The sequence below is a fragment of the Anopheles arabiensis genome, chromosome 2 (genome assembly GCF_016920715.1).
Source record: "Anopheles arabiensis isolate DONGOLA chromosome 2, AaraD3, whole genome shotgun sequence".
Lineage (NCBI taxonomy): Eukaryota > Metazoa > Arthropoda > Insecta > Diptera > Culicidae > Anopheles > Anopheles arabiensis.
In genome coordinates this window covers 57,684,246-57,699,959 of record NC_053517.1, presented here as the reverse complement: position 1 = coordinate 57,699,959, position 15,714 = coordinate 57,684,246, and the positions used below count along the sequence as shown (strand labels likewise).

At 39.7% G+C, this 15,714-nt stretch overlaps 1 protein-coding gene across 5 annotated transcripts in view; it reads right to left on the bottom strand.

The window, feature by feature from the left end:
- Positions 1-15,714, bottom strand: part of LOC120893987 (transmembrane protein 132E) — a 39,543-nt gene that overhangs the window by 10,967 nt on the left and 12,862 nt on the right. For all 5 annotated transcript variants that reach the window (XM_040296270.1, XM_040296266.1, XM_040296268.1 and 2 more), the window contains exon 3: positions 13,021-13,933. In XM_040296270.1, coding sequence (XP_040152204.1) covers positions 13,021-13,933 — 913 coding nt within the window. The remainder of the gene's footprint in view (positions 1-13,020; positions 13,934-15,714) is intronic.

The following is a 15,714-nucleotide window of genomic DNA, read 5'->3' as shown; positions in this document are numbered from 1 at the left end:
AGCTTTTGCTTTCGTATGCTGTAGATGACATAGATATCCTGAGCCATTTGCGCGTGGGTGTGAGCGTGCGTGTGTGTGCAACACTTTCGCCAAATGTGTTTTCTTCCGGAATGTTATGATCCATGGGTCAAAGAAAGGAAGGTTTTCGTGACAGTGGCTAAGTAGGGGAATCGTGGGCCCTAGGCGGAAAGACGAGTTGAGGCCCCTGTAAATGGTAGCTGATGACCGGGAGGGGAAGGTACTGGCACACAGATGTTGGGAGATTGAACAGTATGCTTAAATTGCCGGCGGGGGCCAGAGATCCCCTACTACCATCGGTCACAGGCCCTAAAATTGTTGCCGGCATGAGGGGGGGGGACAAATGGTTCTCCAGACATGGGACCTCAACGACCATCTTTCCGGGGGCCCTTGCCGCTAATACTCTGTCCACTTGTAGACATACGGCATACTACAGGCTAGAGATCTTCGGCGACCGCCTAGTCCGCCTACCGTTAGATCCGCCGCTGGTTTATGACGGTTTTTTTTAATATGGAGGTGCATTCTTCCCCCTAGCTGCAGCGTATGCATCGGGAGGGAGACAGTATGTTTAATATGTTTAATATGTTTATTGATTAATCCATCGGGAAGATCCTTGAAGATCCTACATGAATCTACTTAAATTAGTGCTTATACACTATTAAAGGTACATAAATCGATAGGGGAGAACTGATCCACAAGAATAGAAAATGTATTTTGAACATAAAATTATTACGTAAGTTGTGTCCTGAGTCTATCTCTAAAAACATTCTGTGGTATGTTGAAATCAAATAAATCAAAGTTATTTATGAAAGTTCGACACATAGCTGACATAGGATCAGACTGACCAAAACGAGTTCTATTACGAGGGACGGATATGAATTGACGTGTACGTAGATTCCTAGATGGCGCGTTAAATTCTATCGTAGCTAATACAGTAGGAGCATCAATATGGTGGTTAAGTAGTACTGATATAAAAAGGCATTTAGCTATCTCACGGCGCTTCTTCAACGACTGAATCCCTAAAAGCAGACACCGGGATTGGTATGACGGTAACACATCGCCCTGTCGCTATGGTAACAGTCTTACAGCATATCTAGTCGCTTTTCTTTGGATGGCCTCGATTTGATTACTCCATTGTTCGGTACAGGGGTCGCAAACAATACTGCCATATTCTAACACTGATCGAACGTAGGCACAGTAGATGGTTTTTATGGTCATAGGATTACGGAAACCTTGCGTTGATCGAATAATCCAACCCAGTAGTTGGTATGGCAGTATGCAAGTTGCACGCTGGATAGGAGCGGGCCCGCGGCACCGCCATCATTCCGCACCTTTGCATGGCCGTCGTGGGTTCTAAATGCGCATGAACCGTCCGCCGTAGCAAGGGCTGACTATCCGGCTACGTCGTATTCAAGTCCTGAAAGGCCTGCATGATCGCGTAGGCCGTAATGACAACAATAATAATAATAATAAAAAAATATTAATAATAATAAGAATCAGAAGAAGAACTTAGCATAACAGTCCACACCCGGGGAAGAGTTTGTCTTCATTTTGTTGCTGCCGGGTCTACCGCTGGGGCGCGACTAATCAACGGAATACAATCGACCAAAACATGAACCTACCGATCCGAACCCATTCCAAGGCATTGCTGGTCAATCAGCGGCATGATAACGACTCCAAGCCAATAAGCTTCAACATTCTGGACGGACAGGTGCAGCACCATACGCGCACCGTAATAAACAAATCCAGAATCCTCCTTTGTATGAATGCAATTAATAATGTTGTTTCCACTTGCATCCGCTAGCTGAATTGGAAAGAAACGTGCTACATATCACACGCATATTTGCATTGATCTTGTGTCTTTTTAAATACCCCCAACAGCAGAGCCGGTCGCAAAAATGGTAGTACCAATCCAATGGTTGTGTTGTCTCTCAGGTAGTGAGATCGTAAATGCGTGGTATTTTGTAGCCGCAGTGGATGAAAATGTACGCATCAGGATCAAACAGTTTTGGGGTTTCCGCACGCACGCACGCACGCACCCACCCAAAGCGCGCATGCGAACACGCACTCATCACAAGTCCCTCCCCCCATCGCATGATCGATTACGGCTACCTTATCGGAAGAAAGGCTGGTTCAGCTTTCTTGTAGCGCATGCTCATGCAAAACGCCGGGCGGGGTGGGGGATCGCGGCATGATAGAGTGAACGGTCACTTTCCCCGCGCTGTGTGCGTGTGTGTGTGTGTGTGACGAGACCCAAAAACTCGAGACAGATTTCGGCACATCAAAAAAAAATATTTTATAGTCACTATACACTGTGCTTCATGATGCTTAGAAGGTCGTTGAAGCATCAAACATGTTCAAATTAAAAAATATTAGATTAGTGTTAGACGTTCTCCTACGCTTGTTTTAAATAGGCTTCTTCACCCTCAACTGGCAGCGGTATCGAATGGTCTCATCAGCAGCGGCACGAAATAAAATAAACCATCAATACACCGATAACACTTTGAATCCCAATCCAGCTTCTCCCGCATCGTCTCAAGGTCACACACAAATTAATAAATGCTAACACCCACCAATAACAATACACAACCCCAATGCACATATATGAATCACTACACATACACTACAACACCGCATACACTACAACACCCATTCAGCTGGCGGCGGAAGGCACGGGTTGAAGCGCAAGTAAGGCAGGGCAGGGTGAGGGAGGGAGAAGAAGCGGACAAGAAAATGGGCGCCAAAAATTTTAAATTTTGTGACCGTTTTTTTGCTCCGCCGCCAAAAATAGTTCGTCCATTTCGCCAAAATAGGGCGCCAAACCTGCGCAGGCCTGCGCAGGAATCGCTGAAGTCCAGCGCGGGGAACGGGCAAACATTTGCGCTAGCCAGCGCAGATTTTGCCCCATTTCCTGCGCAGGAAGCTGCTCGAATTTGCGCTGCGGGATCATTGTCACGGAACCTTACAAATATTACTGCGCGGTCGAATCAGGAATCGCGCATCGTATCGATAGAAGAAGGGAGTACGAACGAGGGGAGAGAAGAGGAAGCACAGAGAAAAACGATGCACATTCACTCATACATTCTTACAGCAGTAGGCAATTCGCGAAAACATGAAATCGGGAGAGTATATTTCAACGCTCGCGAATGAGTGCAAGCAGGTGCGGTATAAAAGATAAAGCAAGGCAGCCCAGTTTTTGTTCAAGCTAGGTCCAAAATGTTTCATTGGTAAGTGGCTGAAATTCTTGCACAACATATTTACTTATCATTTAAAAAGCTTTTCCAGTCCAGTTTGAGTAAAATAAATGAAAAAAAAAAATCTGTTGCGGCTCAAAATTGTTTGGTACAATGCTTCAGTAAGCCGCCGCCAAATGCACTGGTGAAAATCGAAATTACACTAGCGTGTACGGTGTCCCGCGGCCTTAACACTTCACTTTGACGCAATTTCAACATTTACAGTGTATAAACACATAAAGTCCAAAGCATTTTGCCAAACAATGAATTTGAACGGTCTACCAGTGGACGAGTTTTGGTCTAAAAAAAAAAAAAAGCTCATCCGTGAACCTGTGCTTATGTGCTATGAACTATCGATCGGTCATTGGAAACCGTACCAACACCAGACCGCGGGTAAGTGTTAACCAACGATAATCGTGAATGTTGGCACGATATCGACCGCGTGTGATCGGACAGGGAACAGTAATATTTACAAACATTAAGCTGACTTGACAACTCCATCAAATACCCAAAATACCCGGCAGATGACGTACAACACTCATAAAGAGAGATGACACGATTAGATTGTGCGACAACCAAATCTCCGAAATTAGGGTCAAATCGGGAGCAGGTCAAATAGGGTCAAGTAGGACAGCTGATCGAGAGACAGGGCGCCATCGAAAATCGCGGCAGTAGCAAAAGTTTAGTAAATAATAAAACACACAAAGCCAGTTCTTAAAACGGCTATCGATCTACTCAAAATAAATAGATAGCTACATCCGTAGCAACAGTAAAAAAAGGCATTATTTTGTTTATATTTATGTTTATTCTTTTATGTTGTTGTTTATGTTATGATTATGTGTTTATGTTTAGTCTTTTTTTTTGTTTATAAAAATTAAAATTGTTTTGATTAAAATTATTATGACACAAGCATAAATTTTCTCATATTGCCATCAAACCAGCTTAGTCAAGATCAAAAATTATATATTTATATATAACAAAAAATATATTTCCGTGAGATAAAATCTTTACCTACGCTCGTTTGATATTAGCTTCATAACCATTGATCGGCATGGCAATCAAGTTGCCTCATCAGAAACGGCACGCAACGAAATGCACCAATATGGCACCAATATAACTTCAATTCCAGAATTCATCGGTTCACGCATCGTCAAGGTCGTAGGTAAAACAAACATACAGTGCAGTGCATACATTTGATGTACAATCACCAATAAAGAGATGGAATGGAACGCGCAAATCAAAGAAAAGGGGTGGGGTCTGCTGAACGCTAAAAATAGAGAAGGTGAGCGGCCGGCCACTGGAGTGAGTTAGTGTGATAAATATTTTGGCCACTTAAATTTGGTCCGGTACTTTTATGCCAAAAAACGCCACGTGAAAAAACTGCCCAGGCTCGCAAGCTATTAAATGCGAGGGCGCTGGGGCTGTGAATTTGTATGGCATGCCTCGCACGCCCTCGCAAATCGCTGTCAATTGCATGGCCGGGTTACATGGCGACCGTTTATAAAATCAAACATACTACAACAGCAGTAGCACAATCACACGGAATTACAAAATTTCGATCAATTTTTATTTTTAGTTTCGGTGCCGAAATTTACTCTGGCGTGTGACGCAAGTCGGGTCAGTTCACTTTTAACGTTTTTATTTATTTATTTATTTATTTATTTATTTATTTATTTATTTATTTATTTATTTATTTATTTATTTATTTATTTATTTATTTATTTATTTATTTATTTATTTATTTATTTATTTATTTATTTATTTATTTATTTGTTCCCATATTTGTCTTGATCGATTCGGCTGAGACAACTTAAATATAATATTAATTGTACCCTATCTCTAACTATATTGGGTTGTGACGCCATCCAAATTAAAAAATTAAAAGCAAGTTTCGTTTGAAAGTATCAATAATTATGATAAGGTCGAAATGCTCAGACAATATATTTAATTGCCGAGTCATGGCAATGAGCGGTTCATTGTCAGCGCCTACACGTATGGTCCAAAACAGGCGAAGTCATACAAAATCATGAAAAAGTTTGCGCTCTTGCGTTCCGGTGGCCTCTCGACATTTACCGAGCCAACCCGAATAGTTGTGTTCGTTAAACATGTGTGCGAATCAGGTAGCAGCATTTGTACTGCTTACCTATCGTATGCCACTGTGATACCGAGCGAGACGCATAGACAACACATCAAAAGGACATGTGTTGCTGTGAGGAAACTTTTCTGTGTCTCTTTTGCCTTGTCCTTGCCTTTAGATCCTGATGGGTGAAGCATGCATACCTTTCGGGCACGTTCGTGGTATAAGCCCTGTCCCTCTCATGTTAATGGTGATTTAATGGGGCCTCTATGACGGATTTATCACCTTTCTTATACACCGGGAACATAATAGATGATACCCACTCGACGAGAAAGGTACCAAAATATAAAGCATTGAACCCATTGAAGTAAATATACTTCAAAATTGGACGATTAGAAGGCTTGTACATCGCTTGAAAACCACGGACGGGATGCCATCAGGCCCTGAATCATAAGAACATTTTAGTTTTGTAATTGCGATTTCAATACCGTTTATTGTTGGCTAGATATCAGAAATATGTACATCAACAGCATCACGAATCGACTCAGGCAAAACTTGACTGAACCGAAAAAATGCCAAAAAATGTAGCAGGCTCTGTTTTGTATCAGGCTATGCTGAATTATTTTCCTCATTCCAATTTCAACCTGCGTCATATTTTTCTACAAACTACAAACAGCAAATTTGAACGCAAGGATCCTGAAGGTGCAAGGAAAATATCTTTAAAATAGGAATAGGAAAATAAAATATTAAATAGGAATACGATAGACTGATGTAACGTCTAGAGACATGATCGATAAACGTTGTAAATCATCTGTAGGAGAAAGTTCGCATGGTGAGAGTATCTCGAACGAACTTGATGTTGGAACGGTTCAAATATCGCAAAATGATTTGTTAATTGTTAAGATGAAGTAAATATTGCTCTGCAAATAACGTTGTTGTGGACCATTCTGACGTTACCTTTAGCTAACGGCAATTTCTAATATTGAAGCCAGATTTTAGTTTAAACAACAATACAAAATTTAACACAAAAAATTGATTTAAAAGGTTACAAAACTTAAATCGCATTATAGGTTCGAAGCCCGCATGCGGCTCGCGGGCTGCTTGAGAGATCCCTGCAGACATCTGCTTTAGAGGATCAGAAGAGAGTGATCAAAAGCTCGAAGATGAATGGTAGCTGCAGTGGCATACATAAATTGGTTTGCTTCCATTTATTTTGAGAGTGCCTTGTTCAGTGATGCGTACATGACACAATGGCGTTCTAATAGCCTGCCCTCGCTCTGTTTCATCTTGCGAAATAACATCGACGGATCGAACTAAGGAACAGTTATGGGTCAAAATTCAATTGGGCAATATTTTTGTTTATATCGGTGCTATATATATTCCACCGTACAACGCATATAACGACATAATTGTTAACAAACATCTGGAAAGTATACGCGAAATTTCATCACGCATGAGAGATAACGATCTCCTGCTTGTCGCTGGAGATTTTAACAAATGGGACATTACGTGGTCCAAACTCAATCCAACCGATGTCGAGGATGTACCATTGCGCTCCACTTTCATGCACTATAAACCGTCATCTAAGTCTCGAAATAATCATATTTTCATCGATGGTATGTCAGCAATCGGCCTTTATGAATCAAGCAACGTTAGAAATTCCATGAACCGACAACTCGATCTAATTTTGCTAACTCCAACGCCACTGAGATCTGTTCTGCCGTGTCTAAATCCGAACCGGCCTGCTCAAGCTCGACAATTATCATCCTGCACTCGAATGGTCAATACGTCACTATGATCCTCATGCGTCTAGCTCCCATCCAAGCAACACACATCAGCAACGATTAGGATTCAAAGGCTAATATCGTCGAACTGGAGGAAAGAATAATTCTATTCAGTTCTACTCTTTAACTGCTCCAACTTTCCATCTGTTGACGACGCTGTTCATGCCTTCACGATTTTCATGAAAGATGCTCTACAATCCTGTACTTATCATCCTCAAACGAGCCAAAAACAAAGCCATTAGCCATTAGGGAAAATCGTAACAACGCGATACATGCATACCGTCAGTATAACCGATCAAGATACAAGCAATATATATATATATATATGTATATATATATATATATATATATATATATATATATATATATATATATATATATATATTGCTTGTATCTTGATCGGTTATACTGACGGTATGCATGTATCGCGTTGTTACGATTTTCCTAATGGCTAATTTTGTTTTCTCGTTTGAGATTTTTGTAAGCATCTTTCATGAAAATCGTGAAGGCATGAACAGCGTCGTCAACAGATGGAAAGTTGAGCAGTTAAAGAGTAGAACTGAATAGAATTATTCTTTCCTCCAGTTCGACGATATTACCTTTGAATAATTTAATCGTTGCTGATGTGTGTTGCTTGGATGGGAGCTAGACGCATGAGGATCATAGTGACGTATTGACCATTCGAGTGCAGGATGATAATTGTCGAGCTTGAGCAGGGCCGGTTCGGATTTAGACACGGCAGAACAGATCTCAGTGGCGTTGGAGTTAGCAAAAATTAGATCGAGTTGTCGGTTCATGGAATTTAACGTTGCTTGATTCATAAAGGCCGATTGCTGACATACCATCGATGAAAATATGATTATTTCGAGACTTAGATGACGGTTTATAGTGCATGAAAGTGAGCGCAATGGTACATCCTCGACATCGGTTGATTGAGTTTGGACCACGTAATGTCCCATTTGTTAAAATCTCCAGCGACAAGCAGGAGATCGTTATCTCATGCGTGATGAAATTTCGCGTATACTTTCCAGATGTTTGTTAACAATTATGTCGTTATATGCGTTGTACGGTGGAATATATATAGCACCGATATAAACAAAAATATTGCCCAATTGAATTTTGACCCATAACTGTTCCTTAGTTCGATCCGTCGATGTTATTTCGCAAGATGAAACAGAGCGAGGCAGGCTATTAGAACGCCATTGTGTCATGTACGCATCACTGAACAAGGCACTCTCAAAATAAATGGAAGCAAACCAATTTATGTATGCCACTGCAGCTACCATTCATCTTCGAGCTTTTGATCACTCTCTTCTGATCCTCTAAAGCAGATGTCTGCAGGGATCTCTCAAGCAGCCCGCGAGCCGCATGCGGGCTTCGAACCTATAATGCGATTTAAGTTTTGTAACCTTTTAAATCAATTTTTGTGTTAAATTTTGTATTGTTGTTTAAACTAAAATCTGGCTTCAATATTAGAAATTGCCGTTAGCTAAAGGTAACGTCAGAATGGTCCACAACAACGTTATTTGCAGAGCAATATTTACTTCATCTTAACAATTAACAAATCATTTTGCGATATTTGAACCGTTCCAACATCAAGTTCGTTCGAGATACTCTCACCATGCGAACTTTCTCCTACAGATGATTTACAACGTTTATCGATCATGTCTCTAGACGTTACATCAGTCTATCGTATTCCTATTTTATATTTTATTTTCCTATTCCTATTTTAAAGATATTTTCCTTGCACCTTCAGGATCCTTGCGTTCAAATTTGCTGTTTGTAGTTTGTAGAAAAATATGACGCAGGTTGAAATTGGAATGAGGAAAATAATTCAGCATAGCCTGATACAAAACAGAGCCTGCTACATTTTTTGGCATTTTTTCGGTTCAGTCAAGTTTTGCCTGAGTCGATTCGTGATGCTGTTGATGTACATATTTCTGATATCTAGCCAACAATAAACGGTATTGAAATCGCAATTACAAAACTAAAATGTTCTTATGATTCAGGGCCTGATGGCATCCCGTCCGTGGTTTTCAAGCGATGTACAAGCCTTCTAATCGTCCAATTTTGAAGTATATTTACTTCAATGGGTTCAATGCTTCTTTATATTTTGGTACCTTTCTCGTCGAGTGGGTATCATCTATTATGTTCCCGGTGTATAAGAAAGGTGATAAATCCGTCATAGAGGCCCCATTAAATCACCATTAACATGAGAGGGACAGGGCTTATACCACGAACGTGCCCGAAAGGTATGCATGCTTCACCCATCAGGATCTAAAGGCAAGGACAAGGCAAAAGAGACACAGAAAAGTTTCCTCACAGCAACACATGTCCTTTGATGTGTTGTCTATGCGTCTCGCTCGGTATCACAGTGGCATACGATAGGTAAGCAGTACAAATGCTGCTACCTGATTCGCACACATGTTTAACGAACACAACTATTCGGGTTGGCTCGGTAAATGTCGAGAGGCCACCGGAACGCAAGAGCGCAAACTTTTCATGATTTTGTATGACTTCGCCTGTTTTGGACCATACGTAGGCGCTGACAATGAACCGCTCATTGCCATGACTCGGCAATTAAATATATTGTCTGAGCATTTCGACCTTATCATAATTATTGATACTTTCAAACGAAACTTGCTTTTAATTTTTTAATTTGGATGGCGTCACAACCCAATATAGTTAGAGATAGGGTACAATTAATATTATATTTAAGTTGTCTCAGCCGAATCGATCAAGACAAATATGGGAACAAATAAATAAATAAATAAATAAATAAATAAATAAATAAATAAATAAATAAATAAATAAATAAATAAATAAATAAATAAATAAATAAATAAATAAATAAATAAATAAATAAATAAATAAATAAAAACGTTAAAAGTGAACTGACCCGACTTGCGTCACACGCCAGAGTAAATTTCGGCACCGAAACTAAAAATAAAAATTGATCGAAATTTTGTAATTCCGTGTGATTGTGCTACTGCTGTTGTAGTATGTTTGATTTTATAAACGGTCGCCATGTAACCCGGCCATGCAATTGACAGCGATTTGCGAGGGCGTGCGAGGCATGCCATACACCAGCCCCAGCGCCCTCGCATTTAATAGCTTGCGAGCCTGGGCAGTTTTTTCACGTGGCGTTTTTTGGCATAAAAGTACCGGACCAAATTTAAGTGGCCAAAATATTTATCACACTAACTCACTCCAGTGGCCGGCCGCTCACCTTCTCTATTTTTAGCGTTCAGCAGACCCCACCCCTTTTCTTTGATTTGCGCGTTCCATTCCATCTCTTTATTGGTGATTGTACATCAAATGTATGCACTGCACTGTATGTTTGTTTTACCTACGACCTTGACGATGCGTGAACCGATGAATTCTGGAATTGAAGTTATATTGGTGCCATATTGGTGCATTTCGTTGCGTGCCGTTTCTGATGAGGCAACTTGATTGCCATGCCGATCAATGGTTATGAAGCTAATATCAAACGAGCGTAGGTAAAGATTTTATCTCACGGAAATATATTTTTTGTTATATATAAATATATAATTTTTGATCTTGACTAAGCTGGTTTGATGGCAATATGAGAAAATTTATGCTTGTGTCATAATAATTTTAATCAAAACAATTTTAATTTTTATAAACAAAAAAAAGACTAAACATAAACACATAATCATAACATAAACAACAACATAAAAGAATAAACATAAATATAAACAAAATAATGCCTTTTACTGTTGCTACGGATGTAGCTATCTATTTATTTTGAGTAGATCGATAGCCGTTTTAAGAACTGGCTTTGTGTGTTTTATTATTTACTAAACTTTTGCTACTGCCGCGATTTTCGATGGCGCCCTGTCTCTCGATCAGCTGTCCTACTTGACCCTATTTGACCTGCTCCCGATTTGACCCTAATTTCGGAGATTTGGTTGTCGCACAATCTAATCGTGTCATCTCTTTATGAGTGTTGTACGTCATCTGCCGGGTATTTTGGGTATTTGATGGAGTTGTCAAGTCAGCTTAATGTTTGTAAATATTACTGTTCCCTGTCCGATCACACGCGGTCGATATCGTGCCAACAATATATATATATATATATATATATATATATATATATATATATATATATATATATATATATATATATATATATATATATATATAGATATATATATATATATATATATATATATATATTCAATCGAAAGGTACCTTCTCCGACATCCCCGAAAATTTTGGCGCTTCATCGACAGCAGACGACGCTCAAACGTAGTTCCAAGCACAATCAAATATAATGATTCCGTGGGCACGTCACCCGAAGATATTTGCAACATTTTCGCTGAACGATTTTCCGATGCCTTCTCCACCCCAATTGTAGATCAAACGGTGATCTCAAGGGCCACATCTTACACACCTCTCATGTTGATAACACATCATGTTCATTGATTACACCATTCCTACGTTTGATATACGCACAGTAGAAAAGTGCCTCAAAAGCCTTAAAACCTCTACAGCTCCTGGTCCCGATGGCATCCCGAGTTTCATTATCAGTAGATGCTATCAGTCCCTAGCACCTGTATTAACAAACATATACAACACGTCACTGAGTTCCGGTATTTTCCCACGCGTATGGAAGTCCTCGTGGATGGTACCAATATTTAAAAAAGGGGATCGCTCATGTGCTTCAAACTATCGCGGTATCACATCACTTTGTGCGGTATCAAAAGCTTTTGAGCTTCTGCTTTACGGCCCTATTCTCTTTGCTCCATCGAATTACATTATGGATAACCAACACGGGTTCGCACCCAAACGTTCAACATTAACGAACCTCACTGAATTCGTTAGTTTCTGCAAACCTAATCTCGACTCCGGAGGTCAAGTGGATGCTATTTACACCGATCTCAAAGCTGCTTTCGACCTCATCTCAGAAGTTAGGGTTTTCGAATCAAATAGTTAAGTGGTTGCATTCCTACCTCACACAACGCTCATAGAAGATCAAGGTAAACGATCATACATCTAGAGAGGTGCTTGGCACCTCAGGGGTGCCTCAAGGCAGCAATTTGGGCCCGCTGCTCTTCATTCTTTATATAAACGATGTAGGGCTATTGCTAGCGGAACACCGTTTTCTTCTGTTTGGCGATGACGTTAAGCTGTTCGCTCCTATCAACGATACCAATGACTGCATCAATCTTCAACACGCCATACACCTGTTTAGCATATGGTGCCGTGATAATGCAATGGTGCTATGTATCGAAAAATGTGTTACCGTCATACCAATCCCGATGTCTGCTTTTAGGGATTCAGTCATTGAAAAAGCGCCGTGAGATAGCTAAATGCCTTTTTATATCAGGACTACTTAACCACCATATTGATGCTCCTACTCTATAAGCTACGATAGAATTTAACGCGCCATCTAGGAATCTACGTACACGTCAATTCATATCCGTCCCTCGTTATAGAACTCGTTTTGGCCAGTCTGATCCTATGTCAGCTATGTGTCGAACTTTCATAAATAACTTTGATTTATTTGATTTCAACATACCACAGAATGTTTTTAGAGATAGACTCAGGACACAACTTACGTAATAATTTTATGTTCAAAATACATTTTCTATTCTTGTGGATCAGTTCTCCCCTATCGATTTATGTACCTTATATAGTCTATAAGCACTAATTTAAGTACATTCATGTAGGATCTTCAAGATCCCGATATACAATAAACAACAATAAACAATGTTCTAAAATATCAAAGGAAAAAACTGTTTTCAAAAATATTTTTGATAATAGCTTCACCCATTCTTGTGATCAAGTTTGAAAAAGTGACTGCCAATTATTCTTGATAGTTACTTATATAGATATTTCAAAAACAATATGTTTCAATTTATAAAAAAATAAAACTACGTACCTTACTATAAATACAGCAATATTCTGACCTTTCTCTGGATGAAGAAAAACTGGAACGTGTAATTTTGACAGTGGATACAGAGGTTGTTGAGGAACCATCATAGTAAGCGTATTATCAGCGCGTAGTTCTTTGTATGGTAACTGTGATTGAATAAGAGGAATTTTTGCAAAAGGTGTCAACGGTTGAATCTGTACTTTAGGTTCACAAAGTTCTGGACTTCGTGCAGGAGGCTCGAATACACTATAAGACACTTGTACTATTCTTTGTGGGCTCTTGGGTGGCGTGCTGGAGATACGTCCGTCTCTTTCTGGAGGAGGTAAAGGTGGCCACCAGTTGGATGGTATAATTACTTCTGCTACACATACGCCATCTTCGCCTTCCGGCATACACTTCCCTTTAAGTGGAATTTGGTTACCCATCGACGCATGAAGCAGTACGCAAATTTTCTGTCTTTGTAAATGACCGCCTGGATCTGCACCAGCATGAAACAAAACGCGAAGTACAGGTGAATCACGTGCGACAGTGTTTCGTACTACATGGGCGGATATATCTAACTGAAGATTAGATTGTTGTTGTAATTCCATCAATGTGGCGGTTGTATTATGTGTGGAACTTCCTTCAGTATGTGTGCTTTCAAGTACGTCTGGAACGATGTAACGGGCAGGTACTGTTTGCTTTGTAGAAAACGGCCCATAGCTAGCTCTAACAGATACTGGTTGTGTAGTTTGTACTACCGTGAATCGGTCCACCGATAATACGGAATCACCATTAGATGATCGTACTTTACCATAGTTTGATGTTGCAGCCGATACCACAGATGCTAAAGCACTTTGTCGCGGAGAATGCTTCAGAAAGAATCCACTATCTGGCGTTTCAAAATGAACCTCAACACCAAAAGTGAGACTTATAATTCCTGAAAAAAAAAACGAAAAAGAAAAATATATGAATATTTTAATGTATGTATTTCATTAGGTGCCTTTACATGGAACAATCATTTGATAGCGAATCTTTCCTCTTATATAGGGGTTTTCAATCCACTTTAATGTTAGAACAGAAGATTTCAGCTACGTTAAACGAATGCTGAAGGCTGCACGGGTGATTGTCAAGCCTTGAAAGCCAGTTCAAAACAATAGCACTTACTTTGTAGCGGCCTAAGAGAACATCGATGGTGAAGTGGGTGGTGGGAGGAAAAAAAATATCGGACTAGGATTACATTCTTCAACTATGTATGTAACAGCAGCAAATATTTATATTCTGCTAAAAAATCGTTGTTGAGCTTTTTGGTTTCGCTTTTGTTTGATCGGATCAGTTTTGAACCGTTGTTCACAAAATTGATAAGGTTCTCATGGCAATTTCAAAATAATTTTTGAAAAACTTTTCACATACTTTGGTTTGCATTTTCAAAACAATAATTACAGGAGAAAAAAAATTGTGATATTCGAAAAAAAATATATTTTGATATTTACTCTTATTTTACCGTGAGCGGTTGTAGCGCCGGGTAAGTAAAGTAAGTATTTACTCTTATAAAACTTATAAAACCTTAAAATAAGTTATAAAAACACTTTTTAAAAATTGTTCAAAAACGTGTTTCTTTAAAACCTCTCTAGAATATGTTATTTATATTTTTGAACGATTTTTAAATGCGTTAGTTACCACATAAAACCTGTTTTTCGATGTGTCTTTATAGTTATGGTACGTCCATAAGTTTGTTTTTTCGTCATAAGTCGTGTAAAAATGTGTTAAAAAAATTGAAAAAAATATAAGAAGATGTGAAATAGTATTCTGCACAACTTATACATTCACTGTTTTTATCTATCTCTTATGGATTTTCCATAAGAATTTTTTGTCGCCCATTTTTTCGACTTCTTCTTCTCCTTCCTTTGCCCTATCTTGCCTTACTTGCGCTTCTGCCCGTGTCTTTCGCCGTCAGCTGATTGTGTGTATGTGTTGGTATATATGTGCATTGCGGTTGTGTATGGTAATTGGTGGATGTTAGCATTTATTTATATATGACGATGCGCGAGAAATTAATTCATTTTAGGATTTAAAGTATTATCGGTGTACTGATGGTTTATTTTATTTCGTGCCGCTACTGATGACGCCATTTGATGCCCGTGCTTATCGAGGATGGAGAAGCCTATTTCAAACAAGCGTAGGAGAACGTCTAACACTAATCTAATATTTTTTTAATTTGAACATGTTTGATGCTTCAACGACCTTCTAAGCATCATGTAGCACGGTGTATATAACATTTTTTTTTTTAATGTGCCGAAATTTGTCACGAGTTTTCGGGTTTCGACACACACACGCACACAGCGCGGGAAAGTGACCGTTCATTCTATCATGTCGCGATCCCCCACCCCGCCCGGCGCTTTGAATGAGGATGCGCTACAAGATAGCTGAACCAGCCGTTCTACCGATAAGGTAGTCGTACTCGCTCGTGCGCATGCATGTGTGCGTGCGTGTTTGTGCGTGCGTGCGTGCGTGTGGAAACCCCAAAACTGTTTGATCCTGATGCGTACATTTTCATCCGCTGCGGCTACAAAGTCGGTGCATTTTCGATCTCGCTACCTGAGCGACAACACAACCATTGGATTGGCACCACCATTTTTGCAATCGGCTCTGCTGTTTGGGGTATCAAAAAGACACACGATCGAAGCAAACGTGCGTGTGATATGTAGAACATTTCTTTCC